Source organism: Diadema setosum, chromosome 5, assembly GCF_964275005.1.
Source record: "Diadema setosum chromosome 5, eeDiaSeto1, whole genome shotgun sequence".
Taxonomy (NCBI): domain Eukaryota; kingdom Metazoa; phylum Echinodermata; class Echinoidea; order Diadematoida; family Diadematidae; genus Diadema; species Diadema setosum.
Window position 1 is genome coordinate 9677403 of NC_092689.1, and position 26846 is coordinate 9704248.

At 42.1% G+C, this 26846-nt stretch overlaps 1 protein-coding gene across 1 annotated transcript in view; it reads left to right on the plus strand.

Annotated features, from left to right (window-relative positions):
- The window catches only part of LOC140229067 (bone morphogenetic protein receptor type-1B-like), an 83988-nt gene that overhangs the window by 52536 nt on the left and 4606 nt on the right, over positions 1-26846 (plus strand). The window contains 5 exon segments of the mRNA XM_072309326.1: positions 1164-1311; positions 19040-19206; positions 19835-19949; positions 24128-24269; positions 25255-25447. Coding sequence (XP_072165427.1) covers positions 1164-1311; positions 19040-19206; positions 19835-19949; positions 24128-24269; positions 25255-25447 — 765 coding nt within the window.

The following is a 26846-nucleotide window of genomic DNA, read 5'->3' on the forward strand; positions in this document are numbered from 1 at the left end:
CAGTAAATAGAAAATGGAGGAGTAACAATGGTGATTACCTTTATTCAGATGTGCTTCAATTATACATTCAGAGAATATGTAAGATGACTCTCATCTAGCAATATACCTCTATATAGGGCTTCAGTGGTTTGTTTTTGTTTGTTAGAAGGGGTTGTGAACCTGCGGTCAAAGAAAATTAGAGCAGGCAAAACCATGCATCAGATTTCACTACAAGTCGTCTTGTTTTGGTGGAACATTTGACGCCTGTGACTGCCTGGCCGAAGCAGTACCACATGAACCTGTGTAGGGCTGCCTTTCTGGGACCCTCAGCAGTATCATGACACTGTTATTCTAGTTCAGGAGGGTACAATCCTACTTTCTTACTCGCCCTGCTTTGAGCGCGAAGGAAGCGAAAGAGTCTGTATCGGTGAATCCAATCGTTGATTTGTTACGTGCGCAGACTGCATTGGAAGTGTGGCCTTTTGCTGTGCCTGTGTGGCGGATCAATTCTTAATCTCGAGACTTTGTAATCGATGAGGATTTTTTTTCCCCCCCTGTCTCGCTTTTTTTTTTTCTGTGTGTCACGCATCCAACCCGGTTGTACGCTGCCGTATTTTCTCATTTGGACTAATGTATTCGTGGAGTTTCTCACTCTGAAACATGTCGGTGATTGAAACATCAAGTTTGCAATTTAAGCCTTTGTTGGCTGGCATGCGTTTGACACCTTGCAGGTTTCGGAGGCTAGAAGTGAGTGTTGGGAGCTCGTATTTCCATCCTCCAAGAAAAAAGATGGAGGTATTTGTAGAAAGGTTGCAGGTATGGCGTATGACTGCATCTAGTCGAACAGTTCAAGGCTTAATTACCATCAACAGAGAGAGAGAGAGACTGAGAGAAGGGATATTATAGGGAGAGATACACTTGGATGCAACATTGTGATACCCAAAGATTTTTACTGATCAAGCATGACATCGGTACATCTGTATTATGTTATATGGGCTGAGCATTTTTATGTACTTTTTGATACAACACAAAGACAGATTTATACCTTATTTTATGCCCATATTTACACAACTTCCATCCGTATTACGTTAAAACTGATCATTTTATTCAAGTTGGTCTTCAAAATGCGTTGATAACCCTTTAACCTTGTGTTCATTTTTCTCCACATTTGTGCTTCTGTACAGTACTAGCAACCGAAATGATGTACTGCTACTGTGACGAGCACTGTCCAGAGACGACCAGGAACAACACCTGCTACCCCAGCCCAGGGGGGTGGTGCTTTGCCCAAATTCAGGCGGGAGAGGATGGAGTACAACATGAGACACCTATCAGGTATGGCCACATTCAACAGGTGGACTTATGGGTATTGCCACAACAGCAGTCCGCTATTCTGCTGATTTTTTTTTTTTTATTCAATCAAGTTTTATTCATTCATTCGCTGATTCATCTACTTGTCTGCTTGATAGTATAGTTGCATATTTGATAGATGAATTGTTTGTATAAAATCATCAATCTATGGGTACATATATATGTGGCTAACAAATGTTAAAATTAGATCTCTATGTACCTAAAGAGACAGAAGTAGCTTATAAGAATGATGGCATATTGTTTGTCAGTGCTTCAGTTCCCAAAGTTATCTATTCATTCATTTTTTTTTTAATCATCATCGCTATCATTTCTCTTTGTTTTCATATTACATTATTGTCATTCAGTATTGTGCAAGTGGTCTCTACTCCTTTCAGCATCAGCATTCATCAGTTTGTCATCGAAACCAGGTTCACCTTTGTTTTAGGAATGAGACTGATGAAGATGCTTATTCTTTGTAGTGGCAGCTAGATGTCATGGTTTGGGTTGACACGCCATATCCTCATCGCTACTTTATAGCATTATCATTTCCTGTGATAGCTCTGCTCTTTTTATTTGTTGGAGAAGAGATCATGTGAAGGTCAAGAGGAGTTCACAGTCCCAAGGTGGGGTGGGGAGAAAATGGCTTTCACACCTTTGCTGATAGACTCGAAAGGGTGGACAGTCTTCCTTTAAGGAGAGCATGCCAAGATTTCCTTTGTTGTGTTTGTGATCGTCAAAGACAGCAGGGGGAAAGCTCGTCCACCTCAATTTGAAATTGGAAGAAAGATGAGCCGTGCCTGGTATTTCATGGCCGGTGCCCTGCAGATCTTTGGGGAGGCACGTAGACATGCGAAGTCTAAGAGATGGGTGGAGATGGAGGAGGGGGTAGGAGTTTGGGGAGATTGAAGCAAGTGATATTTTGATTGCCAGCAAAGGGTGCTTAAAGAGGCATTCAGCGCTTCGGCCCGTGGTCCCTATTACAAACTTGCAGGCTGTCCAACGAAAACAAGGTCTCGGCCCGGGAATGTTGGGAGAACGTCTCAGACGATGGCGTCAGGGGTAGCAGATTATCCAGGAGTGAGGCAGGTCTTGGGGCAGCACCTCCAGTTCCCAAATAATATCTCTGGGTTCTGCTAGTCTATATTAAAGTTGGGCCAACTCTAGGAAGAGGGAAGTGAATGTACATGTACATATAAATGATTTTTTTTTTTCTCTCTCCGAAGAAGAGAAAGAGAGAGCATCTAGGGAAGAGAGAAGCTATAAAAGAACAGTTATATTAAGCCCTAGACTTGTCTCTCGCTTCCGCTTTCTCATGTAACTTCTTGGCTGCTAATGATACAAGTTCAACGTCATTGTTGTTATCTTTCAACTTAGACATCAAAGGCCAGCACCTGACGTGCAAGAGAATCACACATGTTCAATTTTTTTCAGAGACTTTTTCCAGTCTCCAGCTGGTCGCAGATCTATGTCTCCGTGACATCTCCGTAGTTTGTGGCCAAGTCATGGAGACTAATTTTGTCCTTAAGTCTCCGCGATGTCTCTGCAACTTTGCGGAGACCCACGGTGATCTATACTGGCTACAGTGTAGATATGTTGCGAAGACTGGCCCCATTACTTAGGGGTGTTCCAGCCTATAAAGCTCTTTGTTTGACATGAGACGCACAATGGTGCATTCCTGGACGATGAGAGTGATGCGCATTCAGATTCTTGACGGTACATAGTCTCTGTACACTGTATCAAGTATGCCCACCATTTATGTTGTAACTTACTTTATGTAGTCTTTTGTCATCACTGTTACAGACTTCAAGAGGTACACCTGTCATTTAGCGTCAGTTCTGTCAGAATTCTTGTATGGAAAATGAAGTTGTATACAACCTGCAAATTCCCACACCTTTCATTTAAGGTTCATTTCAACATGGTATGACAGCGCGCACTGCAGAGGGGAGTTAAAGTGAAAAAGGAAGTGCATAGGAATACTCTTGTATGCCTGACATGTCGTATACATTTACAATTGCATTATTTCAAATCTGTCAACTATATTTTGTGGTCTTCATTCAAGAACATCATGCACAGAACTTTTTTTTTTGTTTTTTTTTTTTTTAAGGATTTGCTGCAGGGAAAAACTTGTCTTCTGCTTACACGACATTTGACGTCTTAGATGGAACTTATCGTCAGTAAATCGGGCACAGCAGAACTGATTATCGATGTGTCATCTCAGTTCTATGATTAAGCATCGTAAATCATTCAACTCGGAAAATGCGCAATTAGTGTCAGTGCAACTGTGCCATGGCAATTCGATTGTACTTTTGAACTCGCACATCTGTACATTGGGGCATCTTAACAGTTAAAGCCTGTCGTTGCACTAATGTCCACAACCCAAGCCCCAGTGGCTCATTTTACATGGAGATGGTCATGAAGAAAGCCATAAAGGCAGTTTCAGATGTATCTTCATATTCGCTGTACTTTTTTTTTTTCGTGGCAGTGTATACAACTGTAGGTGGATAGGATGACGTACCCTCCGCGGAAATGTCATTATGCCTTACTACCGTGCCCATCATCATTGCCTGCGAGAACATGAGGGATTTCATCATCCAAGAACCGAAAATGAAATGGGGTTGTCCGCTTCGAAACGGGGCTATCGATCCTCGCATCAATGTGCATGTGGTTATCATTTGCCAGCTTTTCACTTTCCACGGGAGTGACATTTGAAATTCACTCTTTGAGAGCAGCCACCCCCAGTTTTGAAATGATCACGCAAAGTCCTTTGTTTCTCCTTTGCAATATATTTTCCTGTATGTTTCTCAACATTTGAAAATGTCAGTTAAAAGTGTACTGTTACTGTCATAACTCACGCCCATAATTCTAACGTGACCTACTCCTGAGCCATAAATTACGGGCATTCAATGCAAAGGCTGGAATATTGTAGGCTGGCAATTTATGACCACTGTTGATGTGGTGTTTGTTTGCAGTGAAAGAAGCAGACTAAACAATGAAGTTCCTTCAAACAAAATATTATTTCAGCTCACTGGTGTATTGATTCAATCGATACAATTGTTGGTTCTCTTAAATGATGTGGGTCAGTATGCAAGTGACAAAAACTTGGAAGTCACATGTGTGAAATATGACTACGTAGTTGTAGTTATTGCAAGATGGATCATGTGCTTGACATTATATTACATCTCCTTTAACTCTTTTTATGCCACTTTACATTGAGAGTGCAACACATGAGTGCTTTTGGAAAACAGCCTGTTTTTCAAAGCTGTAGGCATTTTTCGCAAGGTATTTATACTAGAAATGCAGTACAACAAAAGTTGTAGAAAAATTGCAAGCTTTGCTGTAATGTAAATTTGATGACAAAAGGCTGTAACTATGATGCTCTCAATGTACTGTAATGTACTTAGTGTACGTAATTTATCCAACGGTTTGTGCGGAATTGTGCATTTGAGCAAAATTATTTGAAGTTAACGAGTTGTCCACAGAGTTGGGTGTGTGAATGTAGATACACAAAGAGTTAAAGAGCTTCAAAAGCCTCTTTGAAAGAGAAAGAAATGTGGATATGATATACTGTATATAATCACCAATGGAAGCGGCCATTCTTGCCTGTTAGTTGAGGTAAACATTCCAATAACGATGATTATGTTCTTTCCTTGTTTTGTCAGAAGCAATTCATCTCGGTGGAAAACAACAAAGCCATAAATGGCAGGTTCAGAGTTATAGCACATAATGTTTAGTGATTATTAGTTTTAGCCTTCTAGCTGCACGAATTCGACCTTGTACGTAGCAGTGGCTTGAATATGTGTACCTCAAACTCCACTGTGGTCCAAAGACTGTACGTATACTAAAGTGTGTATAGTATGTTTCCCTCTTGTGCCTGTGCTTTGTTATCTCTCTTCTCACTGTAAATGTGGCTTTAAAGGCAAAATTATTTTTGCTCATCAGTGTTTGAGATAGATACTCTTGGGTGTCATGTTATTATTGCATTATGGCAGAAAACTATTTATGGTGTGTAAGACTGCCCCACCCTTGTGCATGTGCATTTGTGGCAGGTATACAGAAAAAACAGAAGATGAAGAAGAAGAAAATAGTTGTCAAGTGGTACAATTGTCCGTTGACAGAGGATAGGCACAGATTTGAACACATGGGACGAAAGATAAACTGATCTTTTTACGAATCATGTGGAATTCACTGCCCAAAATAAAATGTGGTTTTTACATGGAAATTGAATGAATGGAAATATTCGGGGACAATATACGTACCCTGCCTTGCTCTGCATTCTTTTGTGTTCGTACTAGATTTTCAGGCCACTGAATTTGAGGAAACATGCTTGGCCAAACAGAAAGACGAATCACAGCAGACATGATTTTCCTGCTGTCAGCGAGGTAGACAAATCACCCAAGACACAATTTTCCCCCTGCCTTGAGGTAGCTGTCAGATTTTTTCCGATAGAAATAGATGATGAGATTCGAAATGTTGCCGGGATGCTCCATTCTATGTCTAGCACAGGATCATATCTCATGCCCAACCCTCCCCCTTTCCCCCTCCCCTTCACTTTCCTTTCTGCTCCTCCTCCACCCCCACCCCCACCCCCAACTCGACTCTTTATTCAACTGTTAGAAAACAGTTGGGTCTCGGGTCCTTCCCATCTAGATGCTCTTAATTCATTCCTGTGATTTTTTTTTTTTCTGTTTGCCGTTGCTCCTAGTGTTTCTCATTCAGTGCAGTTTCCTATTTACCCTCTCTTCTATTTGAGGGAATGTCTTTCTCTAGCTGCCAATAGTAAGACTCAGGAAAAAGGAAAGGGGGGGGGGGTAGGGGATGGGGTGGGAGGTTTGCCGCAGAAATAATCGTGAGCTCAGGTGTGCCCTCACGAAAGCCAACACAGTGCTGGGGCTGAGGCTGAAATTTGAGACTGTGTACATATTTCATGTGGAACTCCTAGATTAAAGAGGCATTCTGCCGGATTAGGTTTCATTCGAAGGATATTGATGGAAATTGCGCCGTGCCACTTGGCGTGCAATGTTTAACCAGGCGTATCCATAGCCAGCCTTCATCATGCAAATGCTGAGTGAAGTGAAGGGAAACCTGATACCCCATAGAGAATATTGTTGGAATAAAAATCAATGAAATAGATATAAGGGATCAACAAAAATCTTGGGCAAAATTCAAGTATCTAAAATGGTAGGACAAAGGGAATGTTGGCATATTATGCAATAAGATGCATCATAAAGTCTTTCGTGGTCCATCTATGTCACATGACTGTGACGTTGCATGGAAATCAATTTTTAATTATGGGCATGAAAAGGACATGTTTTGCTAACATATCTGTATGAACGGATGTCGAAAGGATGTTTAATAACCTGTTTGATAACCCAGTATATTAGTTAGAGCGGAGTCGAGAAGAGAATGTGCGTTTGGAGAAGATATGAAATAAGATACACTAATGATTCAGACGCAAAAACATAATAGAGTGTGGGTGTACAGTCCTAATAGACATGTGCCTGAAACAACCATTTTGAGTGGAAACTCTCCACTGAATGCCATGTTGCATGATTAATAGAGAGAGTCACATAATGATAGTTACCCACTTCTGATCAATGAGTCCAATTTCAGTGATCTGTTTAACATTTCATACTTTTTTTCACAGCAATTGTGCAATTAGAATCCATTCTTGAGATATGTACATACAATGTAGTCCTTCAGTCACCTACACAATGATGGTGTCGTTGTGAAGTGTTGAAGAGCAATATGCAATTAAATGACTACGGGGAATCGACTAGGAGTGTTTTCATAACCAGCATGATAAGGATGTACATGCTCGCGGCAGAAGACTGTGTGGATTGTGAAAGAATAGATATTGCAGACATTTAAGACCTGGGCAGAGCTAGAACCCATCATAAGATTGTATTGGCTCATGACTGTCAGTGGTCAATAAGTCCATGAATGGGCAGGGCCAGGTGGGTGTGGTTACTGGTATAGGGGCAAGCATCTTCCCTGATGCTGTGGTGTAGCATCGGAGCATGTGAGATAGATTCGACACGCTGCGAAGAGAATTTACCTTCACAGGGTGTTTCCCGAGCAATCAGGGTCGTTCTAATCGAGAGCAGCTGCACCTCCCAAGCCACGGCTACCGGGTCACACTTCCGCCCGTGACGGGGCGGAGAAAGGGCGAGAGCTCTCCTTTAAGCGCTCAGCTGCTGGGGCGAGGCGCCTAGGCAGCTTGAAATCTCAATTCTACCACCCAACCCCCCCAGGGGATGCTCTCCGGCATGCTTGCAGTCATGATGAATGAACAACGGCGAATGAAGAGCCCGTCTTTTGCCTTGCCTGCTCTCCTTTTAATGCTCTTGCTGTTGGGCGAAAAGTAATGTGATCGCCAACATTTTGAGTGGAATTTCTCATTATGTATTTTTTTCTTTTTTACTCTCCCTCTCTCTCTCTCTGGTAGCAGGCAGTCCCTGGTAGGCCCGGGATGCTCTGCTCTGTCTGACACTGGCAGGCATCCCGGTGCTAGTGTCATGCAAACAGAGGCAAGTTTTCCATCATCTCTGTGTCGAATGGAAGCCTGTGGAAAGAACCGTACCTGACATACATTGTATGAATAGGAACAACGATATCGCCATGTTAGAATAGGAAATGTTCGTAGTGCCACAGGGAAATGACTATGCTTGCATGTGTACATAATGTACTGTTTTTACGCTTGTATTGTACTAGAAATGTAGGGCATTTGCATTTGCATTTTCTGAACAAATCTTTCCATGACACTTGATATCATTATATGTGTAGGCCTCTAACAGTTGGTAGATAATTGTTTCAGATGACTGATTTGCATCAATGTGGAGAATGTAGTCTATGGCGCTCACATGATTACCACATCCATGTCATGGTGAATTTTAAATAATTAAGAGTGGTATAGTACAAAATGGTGTGAGCCAATCCTTGTTGGGCTTCTTCAGAGGTACATTTGTTACAATCCCATGACCTACTTATGCTAAGCCCTGCCTGCCACAGTGACACTCCGGGTAATTGTACTTTTGCAGCTACATACTATTCTCGTCTCCACGACAACAGAAGAAAGTAAAAGGAGCGAGAAAGAAAGTAAGAATGAGGCGATGGAGGAACAGTGTGAGGCAAACGAAAAAAAAAAAAAATGAAGGGAGAAAATTAGCATCTCCTGGAATTTACACACATGTCCTGGCAGCCAGTCACTGCACTTCTCTGCTTTCTCACCGCGAAAATCGAGCCGCGGCACTCAGGAATTAGTCATCGACCAAATTCATGCTTGGCAAGCCGGGAAAATTGCTCGAGTTCGATCTGACAGCCGGTGGAGGAACATTTTAGGGTTCCGCATCCAAACTTTTTTTTTTTTTTTTTGCGGGAGCAGCTTCCCGGCTGGCCCTTCTCTCCGAGCGCGGAATATTTGCTTCTTCGAAACCAGTGAAGTGCTGAAAAGTAGAGCAAAGGCGCCACTGGGACCAGGGCCGAAAAGTATTTGTCTGTCATGTGTGGATACGGGGTCAGTTTGAAGCTCTTTCCTACTTCATATGAAATACGTTTCACAACTTTTAATTATTTTATGGAACTGATAAAAAAAAAATTAACTTTTTTTCCTCCTTTCTCTTTCTCTCTCTCTCTCTCTATCTGTTTATCTCTTTCTTTGTTTTGTTAATGCCTCAAAGACACTCCATGGAACAGTTCTATATTGAGCCAGCTCTATCCTGGAATGAAGGTTTTATCCAGACATCCAACACAAATTTATGATGTTCAGGCAAGATTATAGACTGTTTTCTTCAAAGAAATAAAAACATACCCTGCCATCCTGATGACTCTGTATTCATGTCCAAGTGATTTTGCATCTTTATTATCAAGCTCTACCGATGACCGACTACTGCTACAACGTATCCGTCAGTCATGAATAAAAACACCTAATTTTGTTGTCAAACAGTGTTATTTTTGCATCAAATGTTGTGCCTAAAAATATCTGGCTTCTTTCATGTAAATTTTCAATATTTATTGTGTATTCTTATATTTTCCAAACACTGAGCTTGATCGTCAAACTCAAAATATGTCATGTATGACATTTTAGATATAGTTTCAATAAGTCACATATATTATGGATTGTATTTGCCAGGCAGTTGTAATACTATAAAGTCACATTGGTTGCATGGCTTCTGGTTTTGCATGTAGGCCTACATGTGACTAGGTATTGCATTTCATCTTTCTTTTTAGTTGAGATCAACTGGTGTGGCATTTGCTGTACAATAGTGGGTGATTTGCATACTTATGTAGGATTTTGTTGAGTTGCTACAATGTATTTCTCCGCATGTCTCTCAAATGAAAACACAACACGGTGTATTTAATTCCACAGCAAGTGACCATCCAGTAAGGAATAGGAAGAACATCACGTCCACCCAAGGTCCATACACGGCAACCAGTTCAGAAGGGAGTGGTGTGTACAGTCTTTTAATAGCAGACCTGGGTCCACTCTAATCAGGCAAGCACTTAATTGTGCTGGTCAATTAGATGTATGCAGTCGGCATGCGTAGGAATGTACGAGTATCACGGTTGACCAGTGGTAACAGGGGTCATATATACTCAGTGTCCAGTCGGCTCAGCAGCGGGCGTCCCACCAGTCCAACTGAGCCTTGTCCTCAGCGAAAGGTCATGTCTAATTATTTCAAGGCCATTGACCCCCAGGGGAAAAAGTGAAAGATCCAGTACTCGAAATTACTCCTGTCGGAAGGTCAAGAATCAAGTCTTGGTGAGAATGTTATGGATGATACTAGTCTCCAAAGGCAAGTCATTGCTGTGCTCAAGAACTATAGAAATAGTGCAGTCATAAATGCTGACTTCCTAAACTGATGATCCTCATATTGAGTCTGACAACAACAAAAAAAGATTAAATATCAGCAACAATCCTGTGTTTCTTAGGTTTAATGAGTTTAATTATCTAAGTAGAATCATTTTCAAAGACCATAGTGATACTCTTTCGGAGGATTATAATGGATATTGAAGGTCAGTAGTGTACAGATTTATAGATGCTATTTACATGAGACTTTACCCATTCCTTCAGTTTAACCCATTACGGAAGTGCCATGTCAGTATCAAGACAGTGTAGGCCCTATGTCAAATGTAACATGACAAAAAAAACTCTGTAATGGTTGAAGTCAATGCTAAACTGCCAAATGATAACGTCACTCACATAATAAGGTAATGTCAACATTAGAGAAATTCAAGACCTCTCCCGAGTTGTACACAAGATATTATAAAGGCATCAAATTGTCCCCAATAGCTACCAAAGTTCCAAGTTTCGAGGATAGGAGGAGCGCAATTTTCCCCTAGTCTTATTTGCTGTACGTGAAGAGACCGTGCATCACTAGAAACATTACCATCTCTGAAAATATGTGACAGAAGAAGGTAGTGTGCACTGAGTTGGCATACAGTAGATATAAAATAATCACACCTTGATAAATGACAAGTAGTTCTAGAGATGGCAATTTTTTTTTCCCCGTTTAATATGAAATGATTTTTGCTATGCATGCACTTATCACTTAGAGATTTTACCAGCATTTTCCTTTATAATGATAGCAGTATGATAGTCCAATCAGCAAATTTAGTCAGCAGATTTAGGTATTGATTGCAACACTTGAACAGTGTGTGAAATAGTACAAAAAAAGGAACCATTCAATGTGATGAAGTTGAAAGGATAGTGTTGCAGCTATCATATTTTAGTGATTGTGATTGTGGAACGTAATAATATAGGCAGTGCCTTCTCCCTGCCCCCCCCCCCCCAACCAAAATGATAACTCTAGTCACATCAGAGTATATGGTGACAAGGTCAATGGTACTTGATGCTCTTTGATACAGTGAGCTCTTAATGATTTCAGGTGTCGGCGTTACCGGACCTTCCTCTTACACCAGGCACTTGATGGCTGAGTGACTACCAGTTTCTGTGCTCTACAAGCAGCCGAACCTTAGAAAGAAGAACCCTGCCGAAGTGCTGTACTCTCCTGCTGCATGGTAACATATCCGCTATGTGCCATAAACATACCGCCGCGGCAGCTAGGGCCCGTCCCTGACAAATGTAATTGTCTGACTGACTGTCTGCAAGTATCCAAATAAACATCTCACCAGCCAAGGGTGGTGCTGGGTCTTCACCCTCACACATCAATAAGACATGACGTGTGTGCGCTTGGTTGCCACCGGAACGAGGAATAATTCATCTTCCATCTCCTACCTCCCCCCCCCCCCCCCCCCACCAACCATGTCCTCCTGCCCTCTTCCCTCCACCCCCACCATCATCATCTGCTCCTCCAAGTTTTTCTCTTTTTTTAGACCCTCTGCGAGGATGGGCTACTTGCAACCGAATATCATGCAGAGATAGGCCCCCTACTATTTCTCAGCATGCCAGGTTGGGAAACCTGAGAAATATTCCAACTTTTAAAGAAAGGTGCCTGCAGTAAAGATATGCACACGATTCATATTAAAGGCATTGTGTTTAATAAGCATGAAAAGTGTATTGAAATGAACAATTTTTCTTTTTTTCTTTTTTTTTTTCTTTTTTTGCATGCTCACATCACACATACAGCAATATGCTTACTCTCTAATCTGGGAAAAGCGTTGAATGTATTGCTCAGTTCCCTTGTGTTAAAAAGAGAAAAGAAAAAGAAAATAGAAGATGCTTTTGAACCGTAAACAACAACAAAATAATAAGATAGCACATAAAGCAGCAATAATACTTCGATGAGTTACATGTTTGTATATATATGCTTGTTATACTGTTTTCTGTAGGCTGAAAGACAATAAAACTGTACTTCAGGCAACAGGCTAATCTGGTGGGTCAAAATTCAAGCACAGCAATGATAATCAGTTCTGCATTTGTCCGCCTTTGTAGCAATAATACAGAGAGCAACAAAATGCATCTATCCACTCTCTCACTGGCAAAGTCTTGTCCATTCCTCCTGCCGGGCGGGCGGGTGGATTGCAATTCATGCGTGAGGATCGCCCCAGTACATCAGCTTTAATAATGCCTTGAGCCCTTTCCACCCACTAGGTCCATCTCAGTGTCCTTGACCCTGTAGGGGCAGTCAAGGTAAGCTGGCATTATCAGCTGACTGCAGGGGCTTTCACATGGTTTGTGTACAAACTTGTAGGTGTAGGCCCGTGTGTGTGTGTGTGTGTGTGTATGTCTGAGCATGCACGACATGTGTCATGTGTGTGTTTCTGTTTGTGTGAGGGTATGTGTATGTGTGTGTCTGTGTCGGGAGGGGAGGGGGTTGGGACTGACTGAAAGGAATATTAAAGTAAGTAGAAGAGGGATAGTCTCGCATTCTTTGAGTTGATTGTCATCAAAATGAAGAGACATTGATGTTGACCTTTCCTGGATTCCATAAATGAAATGAATACGGGGCAGAATAAGATTGGGATTCTGTGCAGAAAATGTCTTCTCATGGCTATACTGTGTGCATCCGAAACTCACTGAACGTGTGCATCTCCAATCTTCCCATGTGATCATTGTAAGGCCCTGTGGCAGCTGGCCCTTTCGCTCTCGTTACAGCATGCCTTAAAGAAATACATGCTCAAGTTTTAGAGGTTGTACCAAGGATCCAGCGACATCCACTTTTATCTTTTCACTTCTTGTCATTAGGAATAAGGCAGGTGTTGGTTTATTGTGCTGCGAGTTGTATTTTGATCATTTTTTTTTTTACCCCCGCTTCACAAAAATCCGTACTAGCCTCTCCTCCAATTTCCCTGCACATTGGTTGGTAGCCATCAAGTATTCATCGGCACAAATATCTGTCACCTCGGAAACCACCAGGCAGAGGAGGAGGGAGGCAGGGATTAGAGCTCATTTAGATGTAGGCGAGCGTCCCTAGACTTGTCATTGAGTGAGTGCTACTCTCCGTCACAGACTGGGTTGTTTTTTGTTTGTTTTTTTCTTTTACTATGGAGGAAGTCAGAGACAGGGGACGTTGAACCCAAACCACTCACACAGCCCAGGAAGAATGAGATGGGGAGATGATATAAGAAATGATGGGTTAGGATGGAATAGTGTTATCTATCTGTGGTTGGTTGTCCGTTTGTGTGATTGTGTGTATGTGTGTGTATATATAAATACTGGATATAAATGTGCATCTCTGTATGCCTGTATCCATATATGGTTGAGGAATATATCTACATGTACAATACTTCAGATTTGTATGTATGGCAAACCTGGCATTCAGATACATGTGTGATTAGCACCTTATTTCACATGTAGAATGTTTTAGATCATCTGTACACTTAAGCAATGAAAGGTACACATGTAGTAATGCAAAGTTGGAGCAATGGAGAATTATTCTAAAGTCCTTGCCCATTTGTTTTCAGGGCTTTCAAAGTTTCTTTTACCGATAATTTGTTTGTGGGCTTTTAAAAAAGTAATCATGTACGTGTGAGATCGAGATGTGTATGCCTTTACAACACTCCTGTGAATCGAGTCAACTTGTGAAGACATCTGCAGATGCCTTTGCTCAGAAAGAAAGTAAGGGATGAATGTACTTAAACTCTTTCCTGCGAGTGTGCGACAGTAGGATGTTGCATGTGGCCGGATTGGGACGACGGATGATGTATAGACGTGCAAGAATATTGATAGTACGACAAGAACGGTGTCGGACATTCAACCCCTCTGCAGAAAGGTATGGTTGCGGGCAGAGTTAATGAACGTGACTGGATCGTCTGTGACAGGAATGTTTGTGTTGCCATGATCTATGCGTAGCAACAGAGCAAGGCATCCGCCATCTTTTCCCAAAAATAGAGCGCAGAGCTAGCTAGTGACGAGGTTGGCAGTCTTGGGGGGTTGCTGCCCGACGGTATGCACATAAATGCAGGCATACTGTGTACACTTGCAAGGGAGGAGATATTTTGCACGGCTTAGAACAATATGGGCTCCGTGACACTGCATGCACAGATATAATAACAAGCCTCTGGCATGGGGGGGGGGGGGGGGGAGGTGGGGGAAGAATTCTGGATAAGATGCCCATCGCCCATTCTTTGCTTTGTATGTTTATTGTCCTGATACAAATGAAATGAAGGAAACTTCTTCCTTTGCGTCTTTTTTTCCCTTTGCTTCTTTTTTTCCCTTTTTTCCCCTTTCACTTTCATTCAGGGTTGAGCCATTTGTTGCTACAGTATCTCCTATTACAGTTGTGCTGAGATTATTGAATAAAGTGCATTACACTCGGGGCTATTTGTAAACAAGCAAAGCGCGATAGAAGCGCTGCCAAGAAAATGTCATCTTGTGTAGACAGAATGCAAATCAGAAGACCTGTCCTTGATTACTATATGACTTGCCAGGAAAATTGTCTCATAAATTGTTTTCCCCGGAAGTAGTTGTTCTAAAAGTGTGGAAAGGAATGCACAGATAACAAGCTATTGGGAACCTAGCCAATGTGGGAGGAAGATCAGGAAGTAGGCCCTATGTGTTGCTTTTTTTTTCTTCTTTTTTTTTTTGGGGGGGGGGGAGGGTGGGTGGGGATGAACTGATACGTTTTAAGGCACTGGCAATATTTTTTCCAAGCCCTCCCCCTGAACTGGAGCATGTATCATTGTTGCAGCAATTACTGTCAACAACCGGTGCCCACATTGAAGGTCAAACCCAAATGGAGTTGTAAAGTAGCATAATTTTGTGTGTATATGTATGTGTGTGTGTGTTTGCCATTGATATGTCCTCCAGTGTCTCCTTGCCGCCTTGCAGTGTATGAAAGCTGTTGACATGTCCCTTTAAAGTTTGGACCACTAGTTGCATACAGTTGTACACTGCAATGCATTGCACAGATAACTGTCCCCGTTAGCTAAATCAAGACTCCGATGGCAAGAGAGCGATGCTAGTACACCCTTCCCCTGAACCCCCCCCCCCCCATCCCCGACCCACCCAGCCTTTCTTGCTCAACAGTGAGTTGAGCAGCTCTCTATACTTGTTTTGTACACAAAATTTCACTAATTTTCAGTTTTCCCAAATATTTTGGCACTGACAGAACTTATCCATTGAGTACATGCAAAAACATATACTTTTTATAGATACAGTTGAACCTCTCGTATCCGGACAAGTCGGGACCGGGGCTCGTCCGGATAAGGGATTTGGCCGGATACGGGAGACTCAATGCCTTATACATGTAAAGTCTACATATACATACACATGTACTGATGTAACCCATTGTAGTACCACATGTAGTAATGTGTATACTGCAACCTTTTCATTGTTACACTCAGTAACAGACCCCAAAATAGAGGTTCGTGTTTGCAAGAATGAAATCATTTTCTTTTATAAATTCTTGGGATGATTTACCTAAATAATTATTAAGAAATGTATCCGTTGGGAATCCCCCTTTCCTCCCGTAATTATTAAAAAAAGATTAAAAAAATCACGGCGAGATTGCGTCCGGATAATAGAGAGATCCGGATAAAGGGAGGCCGGATAATAGAGGTTCAACTGTACCATGAACAGATCTGGAGAAGAATTTTCTTAAGTAACATGGGTGTATGCAAGGGGGGGGGGGGGGTCGGGAGGGTCATACGACCCCCCCAAATTTTCAAAAGGTCCACTTTTTGTAAAAGACAATTTCTGTTTTTCGAGGGCTTTTTACCCTGGGGTCTATGTACTTTAGGAAGGTGTAAGGTTAGCTAGTTAGCAACTTTTTTTAAATGCACTTATGCAGTTTTCAACTTACCGATTAACGAACTTACAAGACCCTTAGTGACCAACACAGGTTTTATCACCAATTTTAACATGATAAATGGGTTTTTTTAAGTATGCTGAAAAAGTCACTTTTGTATGCACCAAATGGCCCCATTTTAAGATATAAAATTCAAAAACTCCCTACTGTGGGAGGGGGGTGTCCCCCTCCCACACCCTCCCCCCGCTCGGTCGCTCCGCTCCCTCGCAAAGGTAAAGGTCCAAAAATTGTGATTACGACCCCCCCCCCAGAAAAAATCCTGGATACACCCCTGAGTAACCCATTGAGGACGGACTGATTTTGCTACAACACGCATTTCACATAGACACCTGCCTGAGTATACTCGGGACTCGTCCTCAATGGGTTAACCTTGTGAGAAAAATGAAAATTTGTGACTTTTTGTGTACAAACGGGATGGAGAGCTGCTCAACATCTATGTCGCCCAGAGTTGCCATTTTGTCTTTACTCTCTAATTTTTATTTGTCCATGACTTTTTGTGTGTGTCTGTCTCATTTTTGGACCAAGTTTTCACTGATCTACTTTTCTGATTTTTTTTTTTTTTTCATACAAAGCAACACAATATCAGGATGGAATTCTCCTTTAATGTGCAGAGAGCCAAAAAAAGAAAGAAGAAAAGTTCTGGAAGAACATGACCAACATGACTGCTTGTGGTCACAGACTCTTGCACAGGGGCGTGCATTGAACTCATCCATCATCCCGCCAAAGATATGGAAACGAAATTCAAGAGGGAGCGCTGATCATTTGACCTGTCATGTTAGAAAAACAGGATAGCTGGGTTCATAAATATCTCCAGGTTTCTCCCGATCTCATCTTGCAGGGATGGATGTGGGGGTGGGGGCAGGGCAGGGCAGGGGAGGGGAGGGGGCAGGGGAAGATGATTCGATTGAGCTCACATTCGGCTGCAGCCGACTGGAAACCTGGTTCTGTTGTCCACATACCCAGAACAACTCATTCTCTGCCCCATGATGACTGGGAAATAGATTAACACGTGTGCTTACACTCACTCAGAAACATACAAACACACATAATACACAAAAGCCCTTTTTACACTTGTGTTTCTTAACCCCGGACTTTCTCTGACCCAGGACTATCGTTAGTCCCGTACCAATTTTTTCAGCTTTTTACACTGGCCAATTAGTCCCGTACTATCTCTTGTCCGGGGCTAAGGAGAAAACCGACCTTTTTACACTCGTATTTCTTAGCCCCGGACTTTCCAAACCACATGAATATTCATGATTACGCTGTGCACTGTACACATACACGCACGCACCGGCAGCACTTGATTACCTCGTTTCTGATTGGTCAGTGGGGGTCGGACTTCGTCTCCGTCGCTTAGCCCCGGATTATTTTTTTCGTTCTGTTTACACTCACTTGCTTGGCACCGCAGTTGCGGTGCTAACCCTGCTATTTTGCAGGGCCAGATAGTACAGGATTATCGGTGGGGCGAGCCCACTTTGGCAAAAGCAAGTGTAAACAGAAAGTGGGCTATTCTTAAGGATAGTCCCGTACCAACGGTGGGGGCTAAGGCCCCCCCCCCCCCCCCTTAGCCCCACCGTTGGTACGGGACTAAGCAAAAATTTACAAGTGTAAAAAGCCCTAAACATACATGATTGTGATGCTTATTCTTCTCCATGGTAAAACAACCAGCATCGTTTTCAAGGGATGGGACTGGGTCCAGAACAGGCTGTCAGCCATGTGGTAGACATGAAATGAAATAGGTAAACCACCATGTCCTGGTATGATCACGTATCTCTTAGAAGAATGACTGAATGTTCCAGAAGCAATACTGAATAGCAGCAGCATGAATTAGTAAACCCAAGTCACTGACAGAAGTTTGATTGATCGACCATCTTTGTGATTTGGTCACTCTGGTGTCCTAGGAGCTCGACTGCATAGCAAAATGAATAGATAGACCCTGGTGACTCTCATCACCGAGTCAGTAGGACTTAACGTTCAGACGACAAGCCCTAACCTCGAGGTTAGGAAACCTCGTGGTTGAGCTCTTGCCCCCAAACATCGACGTGCATCCACACGACGAACTTAACCTCAAGGTTAATCTCCTGCCCCTTTGAGTTCATTGATTTTTGTGTCCACACGGTGCTTAACTACGAGTAGGAACCCCCCGCGGCTTGTGGTTAGAGCGCTGACCCTAAGATATCTCGTGGCCCTTAACATCGAGCTAACAGCAAGGTTAGCTAACTACAAGTGCATCTACACGGTCCCTAACTACAAGCTTAACCTCGAGGTTAAGGCTTGTCGTCTGAACGTAACTAGTGACGAAAGCATCTGTTGTCTAACTCACTATCCAGAATTGAACAACTTCCTTTGTCTTGATCTAATAATCACATGTAGAGGCAACTCAATGCATATTGATGTTCATAGGAGGTGTTTCCCCGTTCACTTTCTCTACTCGTGCCACACGTGGTCCGGGACAGTGATTTTCAACAACATGTGGCTTTCTCCATGTTTCCACACCTCATGAGACTACTGGTACATTGTATGTTATGAAATTTTGAACACCTTCTATGTAGTGCCATATGTGTTAGTGTTCAAATTCAACCCACTACCTGTTTTCTGCCATTGACTTTGATAATACAGTGGTACACCCAAAACCTGAAAAGGTTCTAAGTGGTACAGTGTATACCGGTATATGCGATGACAAACTCCCTATGTGTGTGAATAGACTTTTGCCAGATGTTTGCTTGTGTAAATAGTCCCAAGACAAAAGACTTTATATTTACATCACCCCTAGAAAGATCATGACACTGGGCAAGTCCCTGATCGAACTGCACTCTTCTGTATAACCATTCAACATGCTTCTTCCTTCAGAGTTCCGGTCAACGGAAGGTTTGGGATGGGGGCCACGGCAACACCATACAAACCCTTGCCTTGACATTGCCAGTTCCCATGTTCGCTATTCTCGATTGCCGTTTATTAATAGTTCTTGTCTACTTCTCTTTCTTCTCCTATCACTCGCTTCATAGATCCTATGGTTGCCTGGCACCAGAGGAAGATGGGGGACTGCTGCAGTGTAAGGGTCAGCTGAGCAATCATCTAATATCCCGCACCGTCTACTGCTGTAACGACGAGCCGAACTGCAACCTGAAGCTAAACCCTACCCTACCCCCTACAACTACCTCAACAACAACAGGTAAGGGCGCCTCATATCTACATTCGCCATGCCCCCCCCCCCCCTCTTTCCCAACCAATCAAAGTTCACCAAAGTAAGGTAGCCTGAATTGATTCTGGGAATAATAACATGATGATGATTTTGTATCTGGCCCGTGTGTGCATAGGGCTTACCTGAACCCAACTGTTCCTAGTGCACAATCATAGTTAGCCAAAAGTGATTTGAATGTCAGTTGTGTGTGTAGGTTTTTTAAGACTTCTGCAGATACATGGTTTGAAGTAAAGGGTAGCAGAATTAGTTTGTGATCATGCCCTTGTGTCTATTCAGCTAGAGAGTTAAATATACATGTAGGGAGGTACATAGTGCTATTGTCCCTCATGCTGGCCGAGTAGAAATCTATATGTGCTGACAAAATATTCGTTATAAAGTCTATGCTCTCTCCTGCAGTGTCAGTATCTATCTTATAGATTTCAATGTTTTTCCTGCACTGTTATGTGCAGCCTTCCCATAGATGTTTCACTGATCTGCTGAGCTTCCCTCATTTGCTAATGGTATCCCATCGGGCGACCTCCTGACAGTCGAACAGTACGAGCCAGACATGTGGTCAGTCACCCTGTCTGATTCCCTCCTTTTTGTTATTTCCTCGCAGAACTGCCGGGTGACGATAACACCTATAACACCACCGTCCACCAAATAGCCCTTCTCATCTCGGTCACGTTCTGCGTGGCAGCGTTCATCCTGGCCCTCACATTCTTCTACCTGAGGTGAGTATCGCGTTGCCATGGTTGCGTACCACGTACCAACATCGCATCACTAACAGAGGCATTAATTTAATAGATGCTTCAGATAGATATCCTCAAGGAACTTGGTCCTGGTGATATGGCCCATAAAAACTTGGGGTAACTTTGATACAGAAATTATCACCTTGTCATTGAGTTTGCAACTCTACTAAATTTTACTGCCTATTCTACACCGGATGCACACAAGATGGAACTGGGTAAATTTCATAAGGTCTGCTCAATAACTGAAAAGGTAGGTGATGCCTAATTTGTAGTGTCAACTGTTTTCTTCTAAAAAAGTTGCCAATTTAAGGACTGGTTATGAATTTAGCCACATAGAGTCATTTAGTAATTCTGCAGCAGAATCATATCGATAATGATATGACCCTTATGACTAATGTAGGGGCTGGAATGAAAGAGAAGTTATTATTCTACCTAATTAAATACTTACACTTAATAGCATAAAGATACAGCACCAAACCACCCAAGTGTGGTTGTTTGGACCAGATGGACTAACACCTTTTGTGTTAGCAGCATGTGTCCACTGATAAAGGTGCAGGCATGATTACAATGGTGCAGTCAGAAGTAGATTGCATTTTCTGATATATAGAGTACTAAAAGCAAAGTTCAAAAGTTGTTCGACTTTTAGCTGTCTTGACTGAGGTTTCTCGTTACCTAGGGATTTCAGAAATTTTCTTCTTTGAAAGAAGAAAAAGAGAATGTACTTCCTCTTGCACTGCAAAGCAAGTCATTTATTCAAGAGCCATACAGGCCGGTATAGATCTTATGGTAAACCCAACCACTCATGGATTGATTCCAGTTTGACACTGAGATTTGAAGGGATGAACTCTGCCCTTGGATTGCCTTAAATCTAAGGGATAGTCTTGGCAGGTCAGTTTTTTGCTGAATTTAAAAAAGAGTTTCCTAGTCAAAGTTGCAAGCACGTTGAAGAGCATATTTGAAATACTTCCGGGCATGGTACAATGCAAAGATTAAAAAAAAAAACCTCCTAAAAGCTACCTAGGTAATGTCCCGTTTAAACTTCATGAATTCATATGCTAGACCATTAAGTGTTCTATTGGCGAGTCAGTTTTCAAACGTTTGTAGCCACGGTTAAAAACCAAGGAAAGGGAAAATGGTATGTCACAGAAGTATATAGACATTTGGCACATTTGGTGCTCGTAAGCAGTGCTCAACCTTTGAAAAGAATAGGCAAATTTCATTTGAAGTGATTTCCAGACTGGGAGTGTGGTTGATGAGAGTTTTTTAACGCCATGTGGCTCAAGAGGGGGTAGCATTTGTATTTATAAATTAGTCAAGGGTTTCTGTTATTCTTTTCCAGTAAATAAGAAATTTGATAATTATCTCACTTGTATGTGTTGTTTGCCCACCATATATATAAGATATAGGTGTATGTATACACTTTGTATATGCTTACATATAATCATAGAGTTTAACTTCAAAATAGTTGTGGCTTTCTGCTGTTTGTGGTTTTTGTGCCATCATGAGCTGTAATTCAAACCCACACTCGCATCTCTGGGGAGAGAACTTAACTCAGTGAAAGCTAGTCTCGTGTGGTATCAAATGAACAGGATCCTGTCCTGTGTGTGCCGTAAACAAAGGTATCACATGTTTTCATTCATGCCGAGGAGAAGAAGCTGCTTTTACTGCAAGAAGATGATACAGCCTGTGTCCCAGCCCCTTTCAGACTGGATCACTTTCAACAGGTGCACGTGGGTGGACCTGTTGAATTTCCCTGGTGTGAACAGGCCCTCGGATCAAGTCTCATCAAAACACTGATGAAACATCAATGAAAATGTTAACATGCTGAAGTCACCCTTTTCACCTGCAACGTAACTTCAAAAAGTTGAATAGTCATTTCGAAGGAGACTGATCTGAAAGGATCCTCCATTGAATCAACATTGAATTTCCATTGAATTTCCTCTGACTTCACTGTATACATGGAAATGTGCTTAATGCCCAGTGAAAATGCAAGTGCCACAGCATTCCATATACAGCTGAGATGGCATGTGCACAAGACACGGATAGAACAAATTTGGGGGTTCACAGTTTCACACTTTTTGTTTGTACATTCACTGGGTTTCAGTAGGACAAAAGATTCATTGGAAGCAATGATTCTATCTATCCCTGCTGAATCAGTGGACAAACAACTGGAGTTCAATGGGTAATCAGTGGTGGTCCAGTGGTCAGCCAACAGTTAGAGTTGGTCTGAAATGGGTACTTGACAAGCCTCCTTAGTGCATCTCCTCTTACGAAGCATATCATCTTTCAGCTCATGAAACACTTCAGTTCTTATAAACAGTCCGCTTGAAATGTATGCGAGAGAAAGTGGGGGGAGGGGAACATGTTCAGTGTTTGTTATCATGGACTGTACATCACTGGAGAGAAGTTTCTTTGTACAAGACACAAAGAGAGAGAGATAGATAGATAGATAGATAGATAGATAGATAGATAGATAGATAGATGGATGGATGGATTGATGGATAGATAGATGGATGGATAGATAGATAGATGGATGGATGGATGGATGGATAGATAGATAGATGGATGGATAGATAGATAGATAGATAGAAGGAAGGAAGGAAGGATAGAAGAGGAAAGAAGAAAAAGAACGAGAGGGACAGACAAAGGATGACATGATACTGAGTATGTCAGTCTGGTGTCTGACATGGCTTTCTATGCCAACAAGAAGGAAAGGCTGGGGCCCATCACAGGAGCGGCCGGCGGGGGAAGGCAAGTGATCCTCATTTGTTTGTGCCATCGAGCTTATGGTTTTCTACGCGAGCCCCTCCCGTTGTCGTCGTCGTAACCCCAGCACCCATCGTAAATTACGCCATCAACCGGGAGCCCATCGTAAAGCTCCAAGCTGATCTCAATTAGCCATCGGAAGTGTAACGGGTTGCAGGGACCGCTCTCAAAAGAGTGCATCCATTCTTGTCTTGTGTATGGACCAGAGTCTGGAGAGCATGACATGGGACAGAGAGTAGTAGATGCTCTGAGTATAGAAAATGATCACGTGAAGGAACAAGAACTAGAAAGGAGAAAGGCAAGACATTTAGTGTGGGATGATGGAAACGCTTCTCATTCACAGAGCAGCGTATTCTCTTTTTTATGATTCTTTCTCGTCTTTCTATATATGAATTGATTACTTCCCGTGGAGTAAAAACTAGATGAGTGTCATGTCGAGATGCGACAGCAACTAGTGAATGAAATGAAATCCTCCCCCACCCAATTCTCAGAAGTTCTGATGTTTACATATATTCGTATCTGTATTGTTGGCATGATCTCTTGTGAATATCAGGAATGATCATGAATGGTTGCGTGCTAATATAAACAGAGATGATCAGTTTGGCACGAAGGATGATGCAGTTTGAGCTTTTGCCTCGGAAATTTTTCAAAATTATTGTTCGTTGAGTATGTAATAATTGGCATCAGCACGTACAGTCTTGATAGTATGTGTATTATTTCCTTGTGTATTTTTAGTAAGAAATATAAATTTAGAGAAATATACATCAATACCATCTTCACATTTGCTGTATGTTGGTGCATATCTTTGAGCTGTTGTTGTTGTTCCATTGTAAAGTTGAAACTAGATATTTTGAAATGAAGTCATCCATCGACCCTTGATTTTTGTGAACACTGTCAAGCTTCTCTGTTTGAAATAAAAAGTGGTATAGATTCTACCAACTTGCTACATTGCCTTTAGAAATAGGATCATATGTGATAATAATATTCAAAATACAGACAAGTATGTCAAGGTATCATGAATGTGATTTGTAGAACCAGATTTGTACAACAAGACACAGACAAGAAATTATGAAGCTTCTCTCCTTACAATCGTAGAGACCTTGAGTATTGCATTTCTTTTGACCACTGACACTTGGGCAATCTTTTGTGACACTCTTGGCAATGTACATGTATCTCTGTGGTCAAAGCCATAGCTGAAGCAGATTTTACACTTTCGGCAGGAATCCATAGCTATCTGACATAATCCATTCGCATCTAGAAGAATGAGATCACAAGGAACCCCCCTTTCTGATTCATTTATTGCTGTATTTCATAGAGTATGGGGAGAGGGGAGAAGTCTCTATATCACTGTTGACTCTTAAACTGCTCTATTTTCTCCCCTTCATTTCCGGCAGGTACAAGAAGCGTGAAGTGAGGAGGCAGTATGACTTTGAGACAGCCCAGCGGGACGAGTCCTTCATTGGCCCTGGGGAGACGTTATCAGAACTTCTGGAGAAGTCCAGCGCCTCGGGCAGTGGGTCTGGGCTGCCCCTACTGGTAAGTGGACTTCAATGTGAAAAGTAGAGTTTCTTCAAATATGAATTGCATCTAAAAAAACCAAAACAAAGCAAAACAAAAACAAAAAGGCTCAATGACAAGAAGAAGTTGGCAAATATTGCTAAGATGCCAGTTGCAGCACACCTGCATTTCTTTTTCTCATTACTTTAGAAAGAAAGAGAAATATCACATTTATGTCCAGGACTGGTATATTTGAAGATATGATCAAATCCTAGCAAAGAGCCTCCCTTTTTCTAGTCATGCAGGGATGCCGTAGAGATTAGTGTGGAATGAATTCAATACTTTTGTCATGGTTGGGGGGGGGGGGGTGCATTCAAGACAGTTGAAAACTATGTACTTATTCTACATCATATTATGTAATGGAACATGGCGCCATTAGTAGCAGGTGCTTTCTCTTTCGGTTTTAGTCACCTGGAAAAGCGCTGTGGTAACTTTTCCGAGATGTTAGAAGGCCATCAGATTTGTTAAGTGCCAGACTACAATAAGTCATGAAAACCCAGCGCATTAGTCAGATGTACTGATATTCCATGTTATCTGACCACAGGGAGTGTTTAAAGTGCTGTGATGATAGGGACTTTTGTAATGAGTGCTCAAAGCACTAGACAAGGTGGTAAGTCTGTGGTCACTGGAACCTGCCCTACCATCCGATTGATCACCCTACACTCTGGGTGGTAGTCCAGCCAGGCAACCACTTTATGGCACACGCATGCATCATCCACCCGTGTCAATGTTCACCTTCACACCAGGGTACCCATGTACACGTTTGGCTAGAGAGGAGCATTATGGTTTTATGCATCTTGCCCAAGGACACAAGTGCTGTGGCAGGACTTTGAACCCTAGACTTTCATGTTAAAGGCACAGTCCACCAGATGACACCACCTCCCAACAGCATGTGAAGTCCAGAACTTTCTTTTTTTTTGACAGGAGAACTAACATTTCCTGTTTATGTTTCTGCTTCTCACAGGTTCAACGCACTATCGCCAAACAAGTGCAGCTTATCCGGCCACTGGGGAAGGGGCGGTTTGGTGAGGTGTGGAAGGCAAAGTGGAGAGGGGAGAGTGTCGCCGTCAAGATCTATTGCACTGCGGAGGAGGCCAGCTGGTTCAGGGAAACTGAAATTTACCAGACTGTCCTGATGAGGCATACAAATATCCTGAGTAAGTTGTTACCATGGGGATGGAGAGAGAAGGGTGGGGGGAGATATTGAATGACTTTAATTTTGTCATTGTTTTTATTGCAAAGCATGAAGTGGAATTGGCATCTGCTCTTTAAAAGTACCTATTTGAGAGATCAGAATGTAGCCATGTTGGTAAAATGTCACTGAAAACTTGGTAATGTGTCTGTGAGAAGCAAGAAATAGGCACCATTTCTCACATGGCCAATCCACACACATTAACAGAGAGTAAACTGTTGATAGAATGCTGTCATGCATCGTTTTTAAATCATCCTGAGTCTCGGGTTGTGATGGTTAAATGAAGCTCCCACCAGTTTCAGTCTTGTTTGAAAATCAGTGAGAGCAGGGGGGAAAAAAAGAAAGACATGAAGATTGAGATGCCTCCATGCGAAACGTGAAACGAGCATTCGTATTCATGTGGCCCCTTAATCAAGTGTGAATGGAGATGCGCCTTGCAGGCAGGGAAGAGGGAGCACATTCTACTTGCGAAATGGCCTCCAGCTACGAGCAGTTAGACACCTCGTGGCGGCCAGACTGATCAAGAAAGATGAATTTCTGAAATTTGAGCGCTTCAATGATTCAAGAAGCGAAGAAGGAAGGCGAGTCATCATACACCATGTTTGTTAGGTTTCAGCTCTGTGCGCTGGGTTACAATTTTGACACTCTAAACGAATGCAACATGCTAATGTTCCATCATTTTGACAAGGTAAACTTAAATCTGATGGATGCATCTGTGGACATCCTCATGTTTGAAGTGGCAAGAGCATGTCATATACCGGATAATCTTAGGATTTGTCACCATGATTTTTTTGTATCTTCATTTTATGTAAAGAATTGTTTCATCATTCCATTTTCCTGCAGTAATGGAAATAAGAGAAGCTGTATTCTTGTATCTGTGACATACCATCTTTCTCTTGTACCGACTGCCACTTGTTGGTGTTAAACCTGTATTTGTCATGATTGATACTTAAATGCTGGCACAGGAAGTAACAAGCTGCAATTCCAATCAAATTATACATACAATATTTTACAAAGCTTTGATTTTTATGAGATATAATAAGCTGAAAGGACAATGCCAAAAATAAATATTGGTGGCTGGACAAACGTTTTTGCTGGATCTTCTTTTGAGGATGATAAAAAAATACTAAATGAAATTTATGAAGGTCATTTTTTCCTAAAACAAATGTCAAAAACTTTGTGCAGAATTGAGTGCCCAGTCAACAGTTTAGAAACAACTATGGCATTGTCACATAGGGACTAGTTGTTTGGATGTTATAGTTTGTGCAATTGTATCACAGTCTGTAGCTTCCTTTTGTTAGCTAATACTGTAAAAACAGAAGTTTTCGCATGCACGAAACTTTCGCAAATTACGCAAGCAGCCA